At 50.1% G+C, this 24,409-nt stretch overlaps 2 protein-coding genes across 2 annotated transcripts in view; one reads left to right on the top strand and one right to left on the bottom strand.

Annotated features, from left to right (window-relative positions):
- The window catches only part of LOC125944183 (uncharacterized), a 321,505-nt gene that overhangs the window by 91,510 nt on the left and 205,586 nt on the right, over window positions 1-24,409 (bottom strand). The gene's annotated exons all lie outside the window — the stretch shown is intronic.
- LOC119445384 (membrane metallo-endopeptidase-like 1) overlaps window positions 1-24,409 on the top strand; it is a 127,937-nt gene that overhangs the window by 6,749 nt on the left and 96,779 nt on the right. The window contains exon 3 of the mRNA XM_037709690.2: window positions 21,875-22,011. Coding sequence (XP_037565618.1) covers window positions 21,875-22,011 — 137 coding nt within the window. The remainder of the gene's footprint in view (window positions 1-21,874; window positions 22,012-24,409) is intronic.

The following is a 24,409-nucleotide window of genomic DNA, read 5'->3' as shown; positions in this document are numbered from 1 at the left end:
GTGGATGCTTCAGACGCAATTGTCTCTTAAAATGAGTATTTTCTTGGCACGAAACAAGCGTTTCAAAGTTTCTGGTAAGGTATTTTAACAGGCCACGCTGAAATAATATTTGCCCTTACTGTCCCTTTAAGTCTTAGGCTCGGTTTGAGCCTAAGGTTTAAATTAAATTTTATGCGTAATTAAATTAAATTTTATGCGTAAGTGTCAAATGACCCATTGAGCGAAATGCAGCTCCACTAACATGGAACCTGGGGAGGTGCGAAGCATGCAGTGATGCACCACTAATGGGCCCATACTACCTTAAGCTCATAACCCCATAAACGCGGCCTCCCCATTACGACGACAGAAGAGAAGTGAAATTCTACGCTGGAATGCTGAGCGGCAATGCAGCCAGCTGTGGAAGATGACGACGATGACGAACGCAGGTGCAATTGCACGAGCGTGTGCCAAGCGCAAGCACAAGCCGCTTGCTTTACCGTGACGACGACGCCGACAGCCCGAGCGCATAAGGTGCTTCGCACCTAAAAAAGAAAGTCGCAGTTTTCCTTGAAAGGCAAAGCATCGATTGCGATAGCAAATTCGCGGACAGCTATACAAAGTAAGGATAGTAGTTGTATCGGCCATATAAAGTTATAGACATAGGCACACTAACTAAATTAACAAGCAAAAGAAATGGTTATGCGCGAACTAGACACGGATGAGCGCAAACTTTCATAACCATTTCCTTTGCAAGTGTGATTCAACTCGCCCAACAGAAAGTTTTACTGAGCTAAATGAACAAGCATGGTGTCACGCATGCACAAGCAAACATGAATGCATCTCACAACCGTGGAAACTTGCTGTCAAAATGCTAGAGTGAGTCAGCGCGGCGACAGCAACGAGCGAACTGAGCTTCATGCCGGCGCTCGCAGCGCCGAATGCCTCCCCCCCTCCCCCGAACCCTTCCGGCCTTGCAGGAGTGCACGGCTGCAGTAAAGCACCGCCCCTCCACCTCCCTACCCTCCCTCCGGAGCACTGCGCTCGACTGTGCGCTCCCTTCCCGCTTCCCACCCTTGCTTGCGCGAGCCGCGATTGCCGGCTCATCGTTGCATGCTATCACTCATACATGCAGCATATAGCGACGCTTGCGTGGTGCTGCAGGCTTGAGCATCCTTGGAGCATCTCTGTGTTGGCAGTGGCCACGGTTTTCTTGGTCGCGCTGTTGCTTTGCTCTTTTTTTTTCACCTTTTGTGTTTGTGAACAGTGTTTGCGCTTCGTGACTTCTTTTAAGAGTTGATATTCCCTTGAATGGAGTGACTGTTGATATATTTGCACCCTACAACGAACAGGCAACAAAGTCATTGGCTTTCACGGCCGACTGCTACGGCCGGCTGCTCTCCGCCACGTAGTGCTGCATTCCTTGGCAAATTTTGGGTTTCACATGCAAAATGCGTTGATATTCAGCCAATATGCCAACGTGTTTCATTCCTGGGTGTACGAGCAGAAACAGAAACAACCCAGACAAGCAGCACTTTTTAGTGGCACGAGCATTGAGTGACACTTTTGTTTCTTGCAGAGCACTTCCGGTTCACCTCCTGAGATGACCGGGGACGAAATTCAATATAAATCAGAAAAAATATAAAAGGAAACAGTACAGTACAAAATTCATGGGTTTCATTGTAGATATGATATCAGAGCATAAGTTTAGTTACATGTTGAGTTACTGAAGTGTCTGGAATAATTATAAATACTTAGAATGAACGCCGAGGTTCGAATGGCCCTAAGAGACACTCAAGTCAAAGATTAGGGTCGCCGACTGTTTTTTGCGCCACATCGGAGCCCAAGCTTCTTGAAAAGTGGGCAAGAGCCGTGCCAACAAGTTGCTCGGCAAGACATGCAAAGTGTGTGACATTCACTTCCAGTCGTCAGACATAATACAAGCATGTTATCAATGGCAATGTTGTAGAGATTGAACGCATGGACACTGAGAAGTGGTGCCATTCCAATGCAATTCCCAAATTTGCCCAGTTATCTGCCTTCTGCATCTAAAAGGCGGCGGTCACTGAAAAAGAGAGCAAGTACTTAAAGGCTTGCAGGGCCTGTGGCTTGCCAGCCACCTCACGAAGAGACACAAGAGCTTCCGAATGATTGTGAGAGCACTGACCTACCTCGTGAATATAGTCGACAACGGTGCTTCACTGCAGCTGTCTCGAAATTAGCAATTCTCAATTGTGGAAGAGGAGCCAGAGGACAGTCAGCAAGCAGTTTTCTATGAAGCAGGGATGAATGCAGATATTTTCTCTATTCTGAAGAGCATTGTGATACGAGAAGACATTACGTGCATCATTTCATAGAATGGGAAACTGCTGCAAAAATCGCTTGTCGACGTGCGGGTACGCTCCCTGAAAGACGTTGCTTCCTGAAATATGTAAATAAGTTCTTTATATTTTGAATTTTATTGCCCGATTGTCTCGTGTCGTTTATCTTTGTTTCATGCGAGCATTATATTAGTGTTGTCTAATGTGGAAAAATCTCAGTAAAAATACTAGCGATGAATATATACAAAGCATGAGACTAAATGCTAGTGAGGACCGTAAAAGAGAAGTGGGTTTCAGCCGGAACATCTGCTTGGTGGCGAAAACATTCCACTTCTTCCTATCAAAGTCACGCGCGCACTTGCCGTCAACCCAAACGAGGACGAAGTATGCGGGGTGCACATTGGATTATTGGCGCACATTTTCGAGGTAAGTGTAACATATTACAGCAGCGCGTTGCGACATGTATTTTGAGCATCAGCCACAAGCAAAGAGCGGAACACTGAAGACATAAAAGCTGCAACGGGCGTGGTAAAGTCCACCGGTTTACTAAGCATCAAGGCGCATTAAGACATCAGGAGAGGAAAATGCACATCGTAGCACGCACATATAAAAACGCACACCAGTAATATGTGCACCAGTAATAAACACTGCCTTGGCAAACGCACCGAACCCAACCTTCTACTTTGACGCTGGTACGCATGAACTTCTTCGAACAAAGTCGACAACAATGTTCCAACTTGCATGATAAACTCGCTGCAAATTTGGAAAAAGAAAGGTAGCTGTTGAAGAACAGCTATTTTAGGAGCTCACTACGCAAGTGCAACATTGGAGCTAGCAGACGACGCTTGCACCCTTGACTGCAGCACTGCGGTGGCACGATGGGTCGGCTGCTCTCAGTGGGCGCAACGCAAAACTGAAGCATAGCTCTAAACATTGCTTTAAGGTACTACAAGCAGCCAAAACGAATATTATACCCGTGCCACTTGGGCGAGGTCAATGCCATTATATTTCGATATAATTTGACACTAAACGTCGCGATGGCGATAGCTACAGTGAAATGGCTAAGTTTGCTTGCCAATCTTAATGCCATAGAATTTCTCACTATATTACCTAGAGGGAAATCTGGCGCCACCATCTATGAGAGTTTTCTAACGAGCGCTGTGTGAGGCATGTGTTGGCTAGTGTTCTTCCGAGGCTTCGTCCAAAGCGTGGATATGGCTACACAGATAATGCTATTGTAAAATGAAATCTTCATAAAAAGTTTTCATTCATTCATATTACATTCAATAAAGTTTACTCACCTACAATGCATAAGCAAGTGAAGAAAAACAATAACAGACGACAAACTATTCCAGAGCGAGCACAAATCTTATTGTCTTCCTCCAACTTTAGCAGCTCGCTAATACTTTTTATGTTTCATATAATTGTACATCCAATCAGAAGTCCTCATACTTAAACAAAACATGTTTTTGTGTAATAATACAGCTAAAACAGCTTTTTACTTGCTGTTTCATTAGGAAATGAATCATTCTGACAGATTGAACGGTGCTAGCCAGGCGCGTCTTGAAGCTATCCTGGCTGTCCGAGAACGATGCCAATCTGAAGTCACCATATACCGGCATTCCCATGTATACCACAGCGCAGCAGTGCCAGATTTCCCTCTAGGTAATATAGTGAGAAACTTTATGCGTAATACAATAAAAAAAATTATTTAGGGACCAAACGTTTAAGAACAAAACAATGTGAGAAACATTAATAGGCGTACTTTATGTATGTAGTTTACTTCAGGAAAGTAATTTTTGCACCCAGCGGTAAACTGTTCAAAGCCGAAGCTTTTGATGCATTCAATGACCAAGTGAGTTGTGATGGGTATCAGAACGCACTATGATACGAAAAAAAAGTGCTATGTAAGAAGAATATATAAATTATTTTTCGCTGCAAATTTGTTTAGTATCGTCAGAATAGGGAGACATTGGGAATGAGAGTATGCATTTTATGGCCAAGTGAGTTATGAGTACGTACTACTCCACAAATTGCATTAAGTTTTAATGCCACTAAGCATGTCCACGTGGCACCCCGCGAATGGCATAAAATTAAGGCATTAGCAAGTAAATGTCATTTTCTGTGCACATGTGGCACGGGTATTACCCCACATCCTACTTGGACAGTTTTTTACATTAGAGTTTGCATTTGACAAAATCACCACACGCCATAGCAGTACTTCGGTAGTTGTTGCAGAAAGGCCATCACGACAGTGGCACCCAAGACTTCTTGCCATGCCGTTCGCAGGCTCACGCCAAACATGTCCTGCAAGTCGAAAGCCACTTTTGAATCTAACGGCATCTGCCTAAATCGACTCGTTGCCGACGTACGGTCGCCGACCAATACCCGACGCGGTCCGGACCGCCAGAACATCCGAGTAGTCGGAAGTGCGAAAAAAATACAGCGAAACCGTTCTCTTCGTCGACGGTAATGTGTTTAGCATCAAAACAATATAGCGACACGCAACGTATTGCCACCGTCAAACCGAGTTCCGTAGGAGGTGCGTACTGCAGCGTGACTCTCAGCGCCATCTAGCACTGCCCCCACGAAGCACGGCCTCCGAAATGCATGGCTCACCAGTGCATGCAAACTCACTCGCATCAGCCTCTCTCGCGCTTCTTTCTGGACACGCTCGTGGCGCTGCCGAAAAGTCTGCGTGTGGCCTCCGAGACGAGAAGCATGGCACGGCGGGTGCCTGCGAACGCCGCCAATCGTTCCCTCGCTTGCCGCACACTCGGTGGCACATAGTCAGTGACCCAAGTTGGCAAGAGGCTCGTCAAAGAACTGCACGTACCCAGTGCATTCCTGGCCCATTCGCTAAAGCCTTGGCGTGAAAGACGGTCATTTATAGTGGCACATACCCAGCGAATTTGTAGCGCAGACTGCTAAAGTGTTGGGTTGCCATCCTTGAAGAACCCTTGCGACGTGCAGCGTGGGAGAAATTTGAGGGATCTTATTCGATGTTGTAGAGCAGCACGTTCCCAGTGGCTCATATCTAGCGTTGGCGTCGGAGACACTCGTTGAAAATCGGCGCACGCCTGCTGGTGCGTACCCGCTGACTCAAGTTGTGTGGGGATCGAGGTGCCTTCCCGCGCCTCGTCCCCCAGCTCGCGCGTGGCGCTTAGCTCGATCCCCGGGAACCGCCGCCGTAACGGCAACATGGCGGACACGGCTAGCGCGCCGGACTTACTTTCCCGCGCAAACCGTGCTTCTCCCCCCCGGGATTGGACTCGCCCCGCGAGAACACGTCACCGGGACGCGCCCTGATTGGCCTCCCGCGCGGTGGCCCCCGGGCACCCTCTCCACCCGAGCTCTCGTCCGCTGAGCGCTTCCTCGCCGCAGGAGAGGCTCACAGGCTCGCAACGAGGTGGTTACATGAGACCTTTGTTCTCGCGACTCCTCGTTATCGCGCTTGGCGGACCGCTACCCGGTTAGCCCTAGCGCAGCGGGCGCGCGTACTCGATCGGTCTTGCGGCGAGCCTTGGCCCGTAAGCGCCGTGACTGTAGCACTGAGCTGTACCTTGGGTGAATAAACCCGTGTTTGTTGGCGATCTAACTCCGGAGCCTTCTCTGCGCCGTGTCGGAGAGTCGACGAACCCTGCCGTAGCGCCTTTGTGCGTTGCGGAGTGGAGGAGCGTCGTGCCCTTTCCTGACCGTCGCTCGTAGGGTAAGCCTTGTGCAAACCCATCTCCACATAACTGGCGCCCAACGTGGTTTCGGCATGGCATCAGAGCAGGCCCCTTCACGGCCCTCGTTCCTGCCTCACCCCCTGGCTGCAGACTTATCGTCCTTCGGAGCGAACGACACCGATAGCACGAGGTAGGTTCGCCTCCGCGACCCTCTGCTTTCGGCCACCGGGAGCGATCCCTTCCTTGGAGCGCCCTAGGTGATGTCGACAGCTCGGATGTGTACACTAGTCCTATATATAGCCACGCCAGTTACGGGTTTTATTAACTGTTTGAGACGCGCGGGGAGCAGGTGCCTACTAGCCCCTCCGGCGTGCTGTGTCCGCTCGCTGGCCTTTGTCCCGAGCTCAGTTGTGCCCAACGTGCCGCATCGGAGCCACCCCGCTTAGATGCTCGCACGAATACGCTCGCCGGCCTCCCTTTGTCCCGAGCGTCGTTCACTGCGCCATGTGCCGCATCGGAGCCACCCTGCTTAGATGCTCGCACGAATACGCTCGCCGGCCTCCCTTTGTCCCGAGCGTCGTTCGCCGCGCCATGTGCCACATCGGAGCCACCCTGCTTAGATGCCGGTACGAATATGCTCGCCGGCGGCCCTTTGTCCCGAGCGTCGTTCCCCGCGCCATGTGCCGCATCGGAGCCACCCTGCTTAGATGCTCGCACGAATACGCTCGCCGGCCTCCCTTTGTCCCGAGCGTCGTTCACTGCGCCATGTGCCGCATCGGAGTCACCCTGCTTAGATACGCGCACGCATACGCTCGCTGGCCCACCTTTATCCCGAGCGCCTTTCTCGGACGAATACGCCGCGGTGCAGCCTTCCCGCTACGCCGTAGGCGCGAGCTCGCTCGCTGGCCTTCCTTTGTCCCGAGCGCAGTTCGGTGTCCCGTGCGCCGCAGCTGAGCCTCCCTGCCTCGCTGTTGGTGCAAATTGCTCGCTGGCCTCTCCTTGTCCCGAGCGCAGCTGGGAAGCAATGTCGAGCGCGAGCCACCCCGCTCAGCCGACAAAGTCGCCGCGCGTTCCGACTATCGCTTGCCTCATGCACAGCCGTGCGACATTTTCGACGTGCGTGAGTCACCCCGCTCCGCTGTCGATCCGCCTGCCGGTCATGTGAGGCCTCATGCGCCTGTCGGAGCGGCAGCCCAGCCCTTCTCTTTGCCGTTTACTGGCCCAATTCGGTCGGTCGTGCATTGAGCGGACCTGTCCGTTGGTCCTTTTTGCTCTCCGGAAGTTGGCGTTAGCGTACGTGCCGTTTGCCGTGGAGACGTACAATCCGGCTTAAGCGCTTGTGCGAGCCATCGGGCCGCCTCGCGCGCTGGGCGTTGACATGGCAGTGGTACCTTGTTCTGCGCTACCGGAAAGGGAGTCCAAACGTGGTGGCTGACTCTTTGTCGCAAGCCCCCGTTTCGGCGTTTGATCCTTTGGTCCGCCACTCCCGTGAGCATTCGCACCAAGTAGAAGCCGGAGCCTCAGTCTCCAATGGCTCAAAAGGCGCGAACCTCATGCACTTAGTAGAGACCGGAGCCTGTGTCTCCAATGGCTCGAAAGGCGCGACCCCCGACGGCGAAGCGATCCTCGGATTGCCAGCCCCGGGAGAGGACGTTTACCTGGTGGATCCCGTTACCTCATCGGGTATTGTCTTCAGCAGGCAAGAGCTGCAAAAGGCTCAGCAGAGCGATCCATTTTGTAAATAGCAATCGTTGACGGGCTCCAAGAGCCGAGCTCCCAAGAGGAGCGGGGCGGCAAAGCCGCCGGGCGCACCCGGACAGCTGGTATTGCTGTTGGCGCCGAGTGCCACGCAGCTTGTATTGTTGCGGGCACGTGGGATCCGTATCTGCTTAAGCAGAACGACCCGTTTTGTAAATAGAAATCGTTGACAGGCTCCAAGAGCCGAGCTCCCAAGAGGAGTGGGGCGGCAAAGCCGCCGGGCATACCCGGACAGCTAGTATTGCTGTGGGAACGTTGGATACGTATCTGCTTGACGCCGATAAAGCTCTCCTGTGCTATATCCCATTTTGAGGAGGCTCCCCAGGAGTCTTTCAAGGTGGTGATAACCCGCAGTCTAAGGAAAGCCACCCTGAGCTATTTCCACGACTCGCGGGTGGCCGGACATGCGAGTGGCCTTAAGACTTTCCAAAAGTTGTGCCGCTCCGCTACCTGGCCAGGCATGAAGCGTGACGCTCTTCACTACGCCCGCTCATGCCGCGTGTGCCAATGTGTGAAGCCTTGCGCGGGCAAACCTGCGGGTTCATGCAGCCAATCGACAGCCAGCTACCCTGGCAAGTCGCGGCCTGTGACATTATGGGACCTTTTCCCAGAAGCCGGCGAGGCTACGTTTTTCTCCTGGCTGTCACAGATCACTTCACGAAATGGGTTGAACTTTTTCCCCTTCGGAAGGTAATGGCACGCGCAATCTGGGACAAGTTGACCGAGGTCTTTAACCGCTTTGGCTTTCCGGCGGAGCTGATAACGGACAACGCGTCCTACTTCACGGCCAAGGTGTTCGTGGATGCGTGTGCTGCCTTTGGCATTAAGCACCGCAAGACAACCACGTATCACCCACAGGCCAACCCGACAGAACGGATTAACCAGAACCTCAAGCCCTTGCTCGCGGCCTTTGCCCAGCAACATAGGGATTGGGATGTCTGTCTTAACGATAGGCTTCTCCTTGCGGTCCACGGTGAACCGTTCGACTGGGTACACGCCCGCTTTCCTCAACTTCGGGAGAGAGCTGCCAAACCCCATGGACCGCGTTCTGCGGACCGGCAGCGGGGCGTGCGCCACAAAAGCCGGCCTTTCCGGCTACGCGGCGGAACTGCGCTCACGGATGGACGCGGCCCTTGACCTGGCCCGTTCCAACCTGGCAAAAGCGCGAGCTGGACAAAAAGCCCAGTACGACCGGTCACATAGGGACGTGCACTATGGTGTCGGCGATCTCGTCCTCAGACGCAACCATGTCTTGAGTGACGCCGCCAAAGGCATCTCTGCCTCCCTGTCGGCCAAATGGTTGGGCCCGTACCGAGTGGAGACCAAAACGTCCCCTCTGGTATACAAGCTGGCTGACTCCCAAGGGAGACCAGTCGGCGGTCCAGTTCACGTCTCGGACCTCAAACCTTTCGTTGCCCGTAGCAGCGACTGGGGAGAGGGGGAGGCGGTCAACGAACCGCAGGCAAACCGTGATACGGCTGGTCCCAGGCCACGCCACCGGTACAACCTACGGAAACGCACCTAGGCAGGTTTTCTCCCACCAGCTGGTAGCCGGACTTTATTCCCTACCACGCCGATGAACGGAGAGACACAGCTACGGTGCGAAGGCGCACGTTGAAGTGGTGACAGACCCTTTTGGCCTAATATACCCTCTCGTGCTCACCCGCCTTCTGAAGCGCCTAGTCAGCTTTCTCCCACTAGCAGGTAGCTGGACTTCATTCCCTACCATGCCGGTGAATGGAGAAATGTAGCTACGGTGCAAGGGCGCACATCGAAACGGTGACAGGCCCATGTGGCCTAATATACCCTCTTATGTGTTGCCCAAGCCTCAGCCTGGCAAACGCCCCTTTTTGGGCTGTCAGCCAGGCGGGCAACTTCCTTGGCACGCCGGCTATGCCGGGGGGCGTTCCTGTCCTTCACCTTGTGTCGTCCAGTCTGCTCCCTGCGCCTGGCTCCACTGTGCCACCAGTCTTGCTGACCACGAAGCCGGCTGTCCCTGGTCTTACCATGCCAGCCTGTTGCTGACCTCAAGGCCTGCTGCTCCTGGTCCGGCCTTCCGCCATGAATGGCTCCTGCCTCTGGGGGCCACGAACCCGTGCCAGCCTCGCCTCCTGCTGCCTAGGCTGCCGCTAATTGTGGCTGGTCCCCAATCAGGCGCTGACATCTGGCCGAGGATGGTCACTCCGGCTTCTGCTGCTGACCTGGCTGCCGGTCATCCCGGCCGGCTGTTCCTGCTAGCGTGCAATTCGGGGAGCCCAGTGACTTCTGTGGTGGCTGCTGCGCCAAAATGGCAGCCACGCCTCGCGCGTTCCTGGCTGCTCCAGTCCGGTGGACCTCGAGTGTTGCTGGCTGAACCATGGTGCTGCCCTGCCCCGTCCTGCCTGGGCTGCTGACTCTTCCACCTGGCAGGGGGTCCTTCCAGTGTGCAGAACTTTGGTGGCCAAGGCAAACCCCTGGCTTTGTGTCAAGAGAAGCGACGTCTTCACCTTTTTGGACTGCTGTGGCCCCTTCTCCCTGTCCTGGTCCTGAGGAAGACGACGACACCCTCTTGGACTTTGCCCCGTTGGCTTAGCCCTCTTTGGCTGAGTCAACCTTGCCACTTGGCCTCGGTCAGCCACTTAGGAGGCTGGCCTCGGTCTTTAGGAGGGGGGAATGTGGGGATCGAGGTGCCTTCCCGCGCCTCGTCCCCCAGCTCGCGCGTGGCGCTTAGCTCGATCCCCGGGAACCGCCGCCGTAACGGCAACATGGCGGACACGGCTAGCGCGCCGGACTTACTTTCCCGCGCAAACCGTGCTTCTCCCCCCCCGGGATTGGACTCGCCCCGCGAGAACACGTCACCGGGACGCGCCCTGATTGGCCTCCCGCGCGGCGGCCCCCGGGCACCCTCTCCACCCGAGCTCTCGTCCGCTGAGCGCTTCCTCGCCGCAGGAGAGGCTCACAGGCTCGCAACGAGGTGGTTACGTGAGACCTTTGTTCTCGCGACTCCTCGTTATCGCGCTTGGCGGACCGCTACCCGGTTAGCCCTAGCGCAGCGGGCGCGCGTACTCGATCGGTCTTGCGGCGAGCCTTTCATTTCATTTCATTTTATTACCTTAAAAGCCCCAGAGGGGCATTACATAAGGGGTGGGCGTACATATATTTATTATACATAAGTTTAAGGAAAACGGAGTACAAGTTTTAAATACAACACACGTGAAAATTAGGTACATAATTCCGTCTAGTACACAGATAGATAGCATAGATCCCGTACATTTTTTTTTTTATTATTCTAAAAAATGGTCTGTTAGTTTTTGCATGAATGTAGGTGCACAGGTTATGGCGGCAATTTGGTGGGGCAGGTTGTTCCAATCTGTTGCTGCGCGAAAAAAGAATGAGCCTGAAAAAGTGGTAGTGTGAGTGCGAGGGCGGCCAACTTGGTACGCGTGCCGAGTGCGATGTGATATACGGGCAGCGGGAATAATGTATGGCGGTTGATTAAGTGAAGTATGATAAAACTTATGAAAAAGAGAGAGAGTTGAGATGCGACGACGATTAGCGAGTGGGACCAAACCGGATTCTTTTTTCAATGACGACACGCTGACATCATAGGAATACGTTGAATGGATGAACCTTATGGCACGGTTTTGCACCGATTCAAGTGCGTTGATTAGATATGCTTGATGAGGGCTCCATACGGCACATGCATATTCGAGTTTAGGTCTGATTAAGTTTTTATAGGCTAGCAATTTCACATGCTTGGGCGCTTGCTTTAGGTTTCGTTTTAAAAAACCAAGAGATTTATTAGAAGATGATATGACGTTAGTAATGTGAGCGCTCCAAGTCAAGTCCTTAGTAAGGGTAACACCAAGGTATTTGTAAGACTGCGCAGTTTCTACGTCTATGTTATTTATTGTGTATGGGTAAGCTAGTGGGTTACGTCGGCGGGAGAATACCACTACTTTACATTTATTTGGGTTAAGTGTCATTAACCAGCAATCGCACCATTGTTGCAAGCGGTTAATATCCTCCTGAAGGGAGATTTGATCAGACATGTTAGTAATTGTTTGGTAAACGACGCAGTCATCTGCAAACATGCGAATATTGCAGGATACATGCAAAGGTAAGTCGTTAATATATATTAAGAAGAGGAGAGGCCCGAGGACAGATCCTTGTGGAACCCCAGAAGTTACCGGTAGGGAAACAGATGGGCTGTTGTTAATAAGGACAAACTGTGAGCGGTTACTAAGGAAGGCATCAATCCATCGCAATATATCGGGGTGCACGTTCGCCAGAGATAGTTTTAGTAATAGTCGTTGATGTGGTACCTTATCGAATGCTTTCGCGAAGTCTAGAAATACTGCATCTGTCTGCTGGTTAGTGTCTAGATTAGTGTGAAGATCATGAAGGAAAACTGCCAATTGCGTTTCGCAGGAAAATCCCTTTCGAAATCCGTGCTGTGAAAAATGAAAAAAGTTTCCTACGTCTAAAAATTTCATAATTTCTGTATAAATGACATGTTCCATGATTTTGCAAGGTATGCTTGTTAGTGAGATGGGGCGATAGTTAAGTGGAGAGTTCTTGTCACCTGATTTGTAGATGGGAACAACCCTCCCCACCTTCCAGTCATGTGGTATGATGCCAGTTGAGAGTGACTGCGAGAACAGCAAGCACAAATAAGCAGCACTGATATCTTTAGTATTTTTTAACACTTTTGAGTTTATGTTATCTACTCCGGCTGAGGATGTTAGTTTAAGATTGTCAATTAGAGACAAAATACCATCAGCAAAGAAGGTTACTGACGACATCACATTAGTTGAGTCGTTAACTGTAGAGGGAAATGACAAGCTAGGTTCATGGGAGAAGACTGACACAAAAGCTGTATTAAAAAGATTAGCACATTCATCATCGTCGACCGTTTCACCGTTCTCGTTGACTAACGCAATACTGCTTATTCCCCGAGGATTGATCACCTGCCAGAACTTTCTTGGATTAGTAACCAGCATGTTTGGTAGATCTTCGTGAAAGAATGACCGTTTTGCCTCCCGAATAGCTGATAAATATGCGCGTTCCGCTGCGTAGTATTTATTCCAGGCGCATGTGCTTGTCCTGCCGTTTGCTGCACGGTACAAACGTTTTTTTCTATTTTCAAGTCTCTTCAAAGAATTGGTGAACCATGGCTTCTGAAGTTGCGTTCAAAACGTTATCTTTGGAATGAACCTGTCAGCTAGATCATTTATTTTTTCTTTGAACCTTTGCCAGTTAGTATGGATATCGTGTTTTTTAAAGCATGCCTCGAATGAAATAAAGAAGTCGTAAAGATTATCGCGTATAGCCTCGTAGTTGCCTTTGTTAAAAAGATGTATTGTCTTTTTAAGTTTCTGGCGTGGAATTGGCGCAAAGTGAAAGGAAGCGTGAATAACCTTATGGTCGCTAATTTCATTCAGATAGGTAATTGATGATAAACTGTCTGGTCGAGTTGTTAGTATTAGGTCTAATACGTTAGCTGTGTCTTGTGTGACTCGCGTTGGTTCAGATACAAGTTGAGCAAGGTTAAAATTAAAACAAACATCAAGGAAATTTCCTGCTTCTGTTTGATTTACTAAAGACGGAGCTATATTGCGCCAATCGATATCTGGAAAGTTAAAGTCTCCGAAGAGGAGGAGGTCGGCTTTGGGGTACTGAAAAGTTAGTTGGCAGAGTACATTACTAAGTTGACAGGCAAAATCTGGGCTACTGCGAGGGGATCTATAGCAAACGCCCAAAAGAACTGATTGTGGAGCGGCGTGACAATGAATGAAAAGGATTTCCAAGTCGGATGTGACGCCAACAACAGAACACGATAATTGTTGGCTGACAGCTATAAGGACACCTCCTCCTCGTGTTGTCGTGCGATCCTTCCGAAACACGTTAAAATTCGGTAAATCAGCCAGCACTTCCGAGTCTGAAATATGGTCACTAAGCCAGGTTTCCGTGAGTACCAGCACGTTGCTTCTAGATGTTAGTACAAGATTAGACACGTGGTCGCGTTTTGCAATGAAGCTTCGTATGTTAGTATAGATTACTGAGATAGAAGTACGTGATACAACTGCTATTCCGGGGCGTCGATTTATGTTTTGGTTACGTAGTGGTTGCTATACTTCTTTAATCGTCTGCGAAGCTTCATCATATACGTAGCGCTTGGAACCTATGAATAGCGTTTTGAAACGCAGGGAAAATGGCACAGACTTAGCTTTTGCGAAGGCGACAAGGTGTTTACGGGCATTCCTAACAGCCGGCGAAAAATCTTCGGCAACGCTGAAGTCAGTGCCTTTAAAATTACGGCCATTAGAAAGGACAGCTTCCTTTGTTTTAAAGAATACAAATTTAACTATAATTGGGCGCTTGCGATCAGGGGAATACCGACCAATACGATGCGCTCGCTCTATTTCCTTAGGGTCAAGCGATACTTTCAGATGATCCGAGCAGTGGCGCAAGATAATTTTTTCTGATTCGCTTGATGGCTCTGATGCAGATGGATCGGGGAGGCCATAAAAAATCAAATTATTTCGCCTTGACCGGTTCTCAGCATCATCCACGCGGGCATCCAGTTTATGAACCAGCTGCGTCGTTCGTTCACTGTCTGCCCGTATGGATTGCATATCGGCTTGCATGGATAAAACACTTTGGTAATTACCCTCCAGGTGCGTCAGCCGCTCGCTTAGAGCCTCTAGGGATGCAGTCGTAGCCATATATTTGTTTTTGAGATCTTGCATCTCCGCGATAATCGTGTCTTGGCCAGCGGATACCTTCTTCATTTCAGCAAGTAATTCGGCGTAATCCGGACCGGGATTACTTTCAATATCCCCAGAGAGTAACAAAAGGCATCTGATAACACAAAGGCACTCAGAAACAATGCACAAGCAGCACTGCGGGCTCGGTAGCTGCACAAGAGAATAATTATTGGTTTTCTTAGCGTAAAGAGACCTTGGTTCACAGACCTGCATGAAGAACAGCAGCGGGTTAGTGGACCACATCGTGGCAATGCCACCGAGCCCACAGTGCGCCAGGGGTAGTCGCTCCTCTTTTATAGGCAGCTGGATGGTTGTTGACGATGGCAGCAGGGCTAGCGGCATTTCGTCGAGGATCCGCTCCATCACTGGCGGCGTCGCCGGACGGATTGAATCCCTGTTGACTCCGGTATCCCATGCTTTCACGTCATCGAAGCACGGGTATGATCGTCCCACACTGACGCTCGTTGATTTCGCAAGAAGAGGCAGTGGCATGCGCATGATAACTGACGTCAAAACCTGCATGAAGAACAGCAGTGGGTTAGTGGACCACATCGTGGCAATGCCACCGAGCCCACAGTGCGCCAGGGGTAGTCGCTCCTCTTTTATAGGCAGCTGGATGGTTGTTGACGATGGCAGCAGGGCTAGCGGCATTTCGTCGAGGATCCGCTCCATCACTGGCGGCGTCGCCGGACGGATTGAATCCCTGTTGACTCCGGTATCCCATGCTTTCACGTCATCGAAGCACGGGTATGATCGTCCCACACTGACGCTCGTTGATTTCGCAAGAAGAGGCAGTGGCATGCGCATGATAACTGACGTCAAAACCTGCATGAAGAACAGCAGCGGGTTAGTGGACCACATCGTGGCAATGCCACCGAGCCCACGGCAATGCCACCAGTCACGGCGCTTACGGGCACAGGCCCGTAAGCGCCGTGACTGTAGCACTGAGCTGTACCTTGGGTGAATAAACCCGTGTTTGTTGGCGATCTGACTCCGGAGCCTTCTCTGCGCCGTGTCGGAGAGTCGACGAACCCTGCCGTAGCGCCTTTGTGCGTTGCGGAGTGGAGGAGCGTCGTGCCCTTTCCTGACCGTCGCTCGTAGGGTAAGCCTTGTGCAAACCCATCTCCACAGTTGTCACCAAAGAGGTTCGTTGAAGACCAGCACAGATCAAGTGGCCCAGTGCTTCAATTCGGCATCAAAGACGTTATGGCGGTACCTACCCGGTCCCGCATTTACTGTGACCCGTGTCGGTACGAAGGAGGTTCATTGAAGGCTCATACAGTTAAACCTGGATATAACGAAATTGACAAATTCCCGAAAAACTTCGTTATAAAGAGGATTTTGTTATATGCAGGTTCGGCACGAAAATTCGAAAAAGAAACGCTTACCGGATTTACTCGATTCTAAACGCGCACCCATTTTCCGTTTTTGTCAAAGCACTCATCCTTGGAATGTCACACCAGGTACTGGATACGTGGACGCATGTCGTTTCGCACAAGCGCGAGGCATCGGAAACGAAGAGCGAGCGTCACGATGGCGTCGTAGCGTCGTATAGTGTTACAGTTGAACCCCCTGTTACGTTCCGGGGTGCTGCGTTTTCCCGGCTCGTTTTCGGCCGGTCCCGGCACAGCTCCCATAGAACCCAATGCATTGGTAACCCCGCTGTTGCGTCGCAACTTTTCATGTCGCTTGGCTTGGTGGCTTGACGATGGCATTGGCCTCCCAAAGTGCCGGGGACGACAGCTATGACGTATTTTGGATTTCCGCCAGCAAAAGTGTGGCCCTTGGGATCCGGATTTGCTATCTAAAGATGGTGTCTATGACGCGTTGATTCCCTAAAATTGGCTTTGGCTTATAGATGTTCCCTATGATGTCCAAGAGCGATAACGGAGTTGCCGCGCGCTGTATGCTGTATGTGCGAGTGAAAATGTGCGAGGGGAGCCGACGACGGCATCTAAATCTCGCGCACGCGAGAAAGAAAAGCAGGGAGGAAGCGCGCCTTGTTCCGTTGCGCTCTACGGACCGTCGAGGGAGCGAGTGTAGGAATAGCGGGCGACATTGTACTGTACTCTGGCATCAACTGCGTACTGCGCGGCGGGTCACACGGGCTGTATCTTGAAAGCGATCTGCGTTGGGGCAGAGTCTAGGCCACGGTGTTAGAAGTATTGGTCTAGGCAGTGTAGGTGCGTCGGTGGCTTGAAGCTTAGTGCGTGCTGTCTGTTCTCGACGCTCAGTTTGCGTTGAAGTGATAAACAGCACGAAGTTCACTTCGCTCGCCTCTGCAACGGTGCTTCCACACTCCACCAGCGTTTGACAGCGCGTGTCCGCGCTCATCGAGTGTGATTTGTCACAGCGTCTGCCAGTGCCTTGGCAACATCAACTGGAAAAGGACAGTGCCGGCTTGGCAGGCTAGGCCAGCTGCAGCAAGTGGCAGGATCAGGTTTGAATGAAGGGAGGGGGAAAGGTCACGCCCGTGGCGGGAAGATCGCCGGGTCGGGGGATGCAGGCCTGCCTCGCACACGCACACGTGCGCTCGCTTCGCATTCTGTCGTTGCGGAGAAGGTGCTTCCGGTTGCTGCTCGCGCAAAAATGACAAAATTTGGGGCGAAATGTCTAGGTTGTCAGCGGGGAAAATTCGTTATTTCGAGGGGGTCTCCCGCTGCCACTTCGTTACGTAGAGGTCTCAAATACATGTGCTTCTATGGAGTAACGGCAGGGAATAGAAATACTTCGTTATATCCAGGAATTTGTTATATGGAGGTTCGTTACAAGCAGGTTTAACTGTATATACAAATTGCCACGTACTCAGTGAGTCGAGTTATTCGGATGGTTTCGAACCCCGTTCCCTCGGACGATGTGCTACTCGTGCAACCACGAACTAATCAGTGACTCGGGTAGGTGGAAAAACGATTAGATACAAACATTCGTAGATAGAAAAATGCTTGGCCCCGGAAAGTGCGTCAAGTACCCTAAGAATGTTAATCACATTAATACTGGATTCACTCTAAAATAAGTGACTTTATTCCACGAGTGGCCAAGAAAGGTGTGCCGTATTCATGGATCGTCACTTTCGGAGACGACTTCAATTTCACGTGATCGTAGCGCAAGATGCCGCAGCGTCTAGGAGTGACGGCATTCTTGGCACGGTGCTGTGCATGCTATCTTATTGCTGTGCGGAAATGCTGCCGTCTGTCGACGCATCTATTGCTAGTCACGTGATTCCAAGTGATCGAAGCACATTTCGAAAGTGATTGTTCGTGAATACGGCCCAAATTTGTCAATGCGTGTTGCTGCGTGCACGTATGCTTGCCCTTGGCCTAGACAATCTACCCCTGTGATTTTCTAACAATGCCTTTTGGGCATTTCCATTTCATTCTTTTCGCACTTCGTCAGTGGTCAGAGCAGTGGGGGATAAGAGTGCCATAGAATCAAGTGAAAGGCATTGCTACAAAATTCGTATCTCAACCATTGTTATGCTGTCAAACTACAGATAAACGAAAGTACAGTCAATGCATGCCCAAAATCAGCGACTACTATATCGACTGGGCTTTGCTGGCTTCGGTTTCACAGCACTGAACAGCAATAACACTGGCAACAAGGCTGACGACCGTGCCGACGACCTGTCACAATGAAAATATCTGCTTGACTTGGTGGCCGTATTAGCACACAGTTGTGCAGTCAGAGTTTGAATTATCTCATGATCCGCTGTAATATGTCAGAAATTTTGGTCGTCCTTATACATTAAGTCTGTGGGGCTGTCCGAATAATCAAGCATGTCAGAATTATCGGTGTTCGAGTAATCATTCGTGGATTGTAGCACACTCTACCGATATAAAATGATCGGCCGTAAATGGCGCATTGTAAAACGGACATGCAGGGCATGTTCACGCACAATTTGCAGCAAAAGTGCACTGGTGATAGTGTGGAGCATGTTCATATAGGCTGGCTTGCTTCCATGCTGTGTGTCTTATCCTGAATAAAAATGCACAACAACCACTTCGACTTGTGCAAGGCGCACCGCTGTCACCGCAGCCGGGCGATGCAGGCTTCTAGGTTTATCGTTGCGATCAGTATATCAAAGACCATTCCACAGTACAAGTGATTTGTGGCATTCATGTGTAAAGTATAAACTTTTCTGCATTTGACACGGCCTTGCAGAAACGAACCGGTAAATTCTTGCTTTTCATGATCTCGGAACACATCTCACTAGGACGTGCGGAGGTTTCAGATAAGCTTCAGATAACCATATCTCATATTTTGAATTATCAATATATCGAACTATATTGCGATCCCCTTTGAGTTTGGTATGTCCAGGATCAACTAATTAAAATATAGAGCATAAACACAGGACACGAGACAGGTGCGCACACTCAGCTGAACCTTGTGGGTGCACCCTCACAACATTAATTTTTGTTGTGAGGGTGCACCCGACCCATTTCTACAATGTAGTAACCTGTGTTTTTGCACACAGCTTTATTATTTTTAAGTGATCCGTACCGACTATCCTGTTGTACTACAATTGTTCTAAACTCTGCAAGCCAATGTCCGCAGCCTTTTTTCTTTTGCAGTGAGTCTTTCTGGCATTGCTGCACAGCTGAAGTTGGTGAAACATGATAACTGGGCATATGTTGCAACTGCTATTGTCGCAAATGCTTCCACTTTTCATAGTTGTCTTCATTTTGCACATCTGGTTCCCACGAAAGATCCGAATAAATGCCCTTGCTTGCATTTGGAAACTTGAGATGTTTAATTTAATCTTGCGATGGCAGGCTTGGCATCATTGACATTATCCTAATATGATGAGACAAAACAAAATCTGCTGATGTCGTACAACCTAGGTATTCAATGGTGTTGCTTGTACAGTCAAACCTTGTTAATACGTAGTCAGCCGGGAACGACGTTTAGGTACACATTAAATGATGTACAGATTAACCGCCAATGCCAGTTTCGCCAGTTACTTACCAGCCGGAAAAAAACTATGTCACAATGCTCTCAAACAGACACAGTGAGACAGACTTTATTTGCGGGTAGGCAGCAAAAAATCGGTTATCTTAACTTGCCACGACGACGGCATCTTCGAACAGAACACTACAACAACGCCACGGCCACAAGCACACTGGCGGACTGCTAAAAAAAAAGAATGTCACAGTTTCACCCGATAGGCAAAGCATCGATTGCAGTAGCAAATTAGTAGTAACTATATAAACTAAGGATAGTAGTTTTATCGGTCATATAAACTTGTAAAGATTTGCTTACTAAGTAAATTAACAAGCACGGTGTAGTACGTGCACAGGTAAACATGAACACATCTCACTCGATGACCGTGCAAACCTGCTGCGAAAACGCTGGTGTGAGGAGGCGCGGTGAGAGCGGCGAGCGAATTGACCTTCGTGCTGTCTTTCACTTCAACGTGAACTAAACGTCGAAAGCGCAGCCCACACGAAGCTAGCGGCACTAGTTGCACTTTGTTAACATCACAGATCGCTTTGAAGACGAGGCCCATGCAGCCACCGCCGAAGTAAAACGCCTCCCACTTTCTGACCTCGCACGCGACAGAAGCGTGCTTCCGCCCCACCTTTTCTCTCGTTCGTGCACGCGAGATTGAGCCACAATTGCTGGCTGACCCTTGCAAGCTTTCACTAGCACATACAGTGTTCAGCGCACGGCGACGATGTTACCGTGTTTGGACTTTATACGAAACCTCAATGCGACGTCCACGGCGACGGCAGAAATGCACCTGGACTGCATGATAAAATGTGCTTCTACGCGGTTACTACTTGAATTGGATTGGATGCGATGTCGGTAGCGAATTCGCACCTCCTACCGGCAGATTCTTCGCAATACCAAGATTCAATCTCAAAGGCCATGCTCTTGTGCACTGCATTCGGCAACAGCTGCATGAGCAGGAAATACGTCATGGTGGCAATGTTGTAAGGTTACTATCGCTGGTGACTGTCGTCCGGGCTTCGCAACTCGAGAATCGAATGTCTTCGCACCTGAGATTTTGCCAATTTTGTGCCTGTACATGTAGAACTAGAAAGACAATAGTGCACACTAACCGTTTCGTGGCAAATGAGCAACTACAGCTTAAGTAACGGCTTAAGCGGTCCGCCAAAACACAGGGTTCAATGGGAGCTGGGTAGGGGAATCTTCGCGACTACATTTAAACCGCAATTACACATTAAGCAGGTACGTATTAACGTGGTTTGACTGTAAAAAGATAAGAGGTCTGTGTGCGTTTGCTCAAGCTGCACTCACATGTGGCATCTGCAGTGATCACAGGAGCCAGTGTGTCATGACGTCACAGTGCATCCACCTGCTGAGTACCGAAACCAAAACTGGTTCGTACAAACATATTCCAGCAACTGACTGTGAGCAAGCACCTCTTTCTGGCCTAAAGCAACGCCCCCAAATCCGCAGTTGGAACACAACCCATGCCGTGCCGGAGCAGGAGAGGAGAAGCGGAAGTCCTCAACCAGATTCCGAGGACACCCTGCTGTGCATGGTCATCTGCTTCCGCTGTTTGCTGCCGGTGTCATTTGCACATCTGTGCTTGATCTTGCATTTGATTTCAGAAGTTTTCGACTTGGATATTTTGCCTAGAATAAGGCTTAACACTTTTTTACCTCATCATTTGAGTATTGCTGAACAACGTCATCGACGAAACCGCTGACTTTGGGTCTCTTTGCTGGCAGTTGCGACATCCTTTCAAAATGCCCCCCTTGTAAGTGGTGGCTTCAGCGTCGCTGTCTGTGTCCGATTCATTGCATGTATCAGAACTTGAGTCAAAGTTGTCACTATGAAAGCAAAAAGCATGAAAGAAAATACAGCGTGCCACAACGAGCCGTCCATGGTGCCTGCCATCGCCATGAAAGTGACGACTACCACAACACCACCGAGCGCAGTGAGCAGAAAACAAACAAAAATGCACGCGTAAAGGAAATATGTCGCGCAGGGTATTTGTCCATAGCACTGATTCATTCGGAGCAGCTTCGACTGCTCCACAATGTGATCGCCACTCGAAATCTGCTCTTGATCTCCCATTGGAACATGCGACTTGTGCCCTCACTCTGTCATTGTAATGCACTTGCTTCAAAAAGAGCAGGAAAGTTGCTCCAACTCTGCACCAATAATAATTTAGTCATGGCACTCTGGTGCTTGCCAGTACTGGGCCTTCATTTAATGTAAAAAATGACTAGTTGTAAAAAACTGCTGTGCTAGTAATAAAGGGAGATTCCTGTAGTGCACATGGTCTGTTAGGAGTGTGTGCAGTTAAAGGATATCACATGGATTTAGGAGAGGTGCAGGCTCAGGTTGGAGGATTACACGTGACATATGTTGCTGGGACAAGTGGACCTCGAATGCGCTGATGATAAAAACCCTGTGGCGGTGGATGCAGGGGCTCCAGACGATGAGCCAGAGGAAGAGTGGTGGGAGCAGTGCACCCGACACACGAGCCACTACCTGCGCCATGCTGTGGGCTACCTGTACGCCACCAAGACAGCTGGCAGCCGGGTGCAAGACACCATAAAACAGGTACACTTTTGGGGGGCGAACGCTGGACATGTCAGCCCTGGTATACAGTATAGACCACTTATAACGTAACCGCTTATAGTGCAGGACCGGATATAGTACGGTCTTTTCAGACTCCCGTTAATTTTCCCATAGCACTCCATGTATACGCATACCGCTTACAGTGCAGCGGTGTGAGACGAAATACCGGGTATAATGCGGCTTCAATGCCGCATTATACTAATGCGACAAGGGCGGTAGCGAGCACGCTTCTCAACGAGGTGCGCCCACCGATGAGAGAGGAGATCAACGAGGGCGATGCGGAGGAGGAGCACGAGCTGCGGAACAAACGAACAGGAAAAAAATTCGCGCCTAGATTGTCTAGGCGACGGAGAAACCTTTTGCTCGGCTGCTTATTAGCGGTGCGTATTGCACTGAACGCGACTTCAGTTTCTGTGCACCCGTCGCGATGCGTGTCGTGAAGGGCAGATATATCGCGCCAGCGACGCTGTCAATTTAAGCAGTGTTCCGCAAATTTAGTTTGTAGCTACAGTAAAACCTTGTGAGGAGTAAAACCTCGTGAGTCAACCCTCGTTAATTTGGAAATTAAGTTAATTCGGACTCGGGTCGTCTAGTCCTGGTCGGTATATGCATTATTCAATGCAATCAAACTCTCGTTAGTTCAGACTTATTTGGCCGCACATGCGTTAATTCGGACTAGTTTCAGAGCTCGGTGAGCGAGGAGCACCACAAATGTGCGACGCAGAAGAGCAAGAACGGCGCTAGCGTCCGACCGAAACGAAGCGGCGGAGTCCTCATCGCCACAGCCATCAGTTGAAATCGTACGTGAATGACAGCAACGCCGGACGCCGGAACGCTTCGAGCCTATTTGAGTCTTTAAAGCATGTATTCTCGCGTTTACCGCCGCGCATAACACTGCGTTGGCCGCGGGCTTTCGTAACTGCGTAGTCAACCACGATCGCGTCGATAGCGGCCGCAGTTTTCTCCGCAGCGGTTGCGGCAAACGGTTGTTTCGCTTTGACTCGGTGTAAAGCTGTCGAGCTTGAAGAGCACCGGCTACATCGTGATTATGTTTTCGCCAGCTCACGGGTGAAAATGTAATCTTGATGTGCGCGCGATGGTAGAAAGCCTGTCTACATGCTTGGTCTACATGTTTTGCATACGTGCAGGGCTTGAAAATCGTTGTTTTGGTTATAGTGCGGTACCGGTTATAGTGCAGATATTCGCGACTCCGGCGACTTACGCTAAAAGCGCTCTACACTGTATATGCAAGGCAAACAACTTCAGGTGGGGCGATAGGAATTTCACGAAGTGGACAAGAAAGTAAATAAAACTCAATTAGAGAAGTAGCCAGGACTAAACAGACAGACAATCCTCACTTCTGTCCCAGGGTCCTGGGAAGCCCGTATTTGTGCTTGCATGTCAAGTGATTCATGTTTGCTGCTGGTGGTATTGCAGAAGTGCTTATGTGGACTTGATCTGCAGCGTACCCTGGAGTCACCTTCATTGCTGCAATGACCAACTAAGTTACTTGTGTTGTGCATGTCATCCGAGGGTAGGCCCAACTGCACAGCTGTTCTTGCATGATACATGGCTGTTATGTGTGGCACTAATTGTGGAATTCTGTAGTTACAGCAACATTTCTCTTCTCATTGCCACCCTTTTGTCACCCTTTTTCTTGAGCTGGGTTTGGGGGAATTGGTACAACATGACTTGGCTGCATGCAAACAAAGACAATAAAGGCAGAAGAAGTCGATGCCCGTCAAGCTCTAACCAGGGTAATTCTTGCTTCACAGTCACGCACGTATATGGGCATATGCCGTATTGAAAAAAGGAGTATGAAAAAAAAAAGCATAACCAAACCTGAAAACAAACCTTTTAAGTTTTAACAGCTTGCAGTGCCACCAGCCGCACCACATTATCATCATCACCGTTCTAAAGAAATTTCAAAGTCAGGTTAACAGCGCAAAGCCACCAGAGGGGACAGAAGAGAGAACAGAGCGCTGAACTTCCAACAGTTTATTTTCTTTTCAGAAAGCATCGCTATTTATACAGTCACACAATAGCACACCAACCATGTGCAGAACGCCACGACAAAGCCACAAAAATTCAACGTGGTGATAGCCTGATGTATTTGGTCTCCTTGTCAGTGAGAGCAGCAGAGGGGGTACTGACACAACCATCCTTAAAACGTAGAATTTCTCCCGCTTCGATTGTCTCCCGTGTAACATAGCTAGTCTCTGTGTTTCACGACGATACTACATTTTGTTAATCTTGGCCTGCATCCACATGCACTTTCTGCCCATGCGCAGCAGTGGGCAGAAAGCCATCCCTGTTTTGCGCGGTCTACATTGTACTTGTATTCATTCAGCCTTTCATTTATGCAGTGGCCCGTCTGTCC

This window comes from Dermacentor silvarum, chromosome 3 (assembly GCF_013339745.2).
Source record: "Dermacentor silvarum isolate Dsil-2018 chromosome 3, BIME_Dsil_1.4, whole genome shotgun sequence".
Lineage (NCBI taxonomy): Eukaryota > Metazoa > Arthropoda > Arachnida > Ixodida > Ixodidae > Dermacentor > Dermacentor silvarum.
This window is presented reverse-complemented; position numbering and strand designations above follow the sequence as displayed.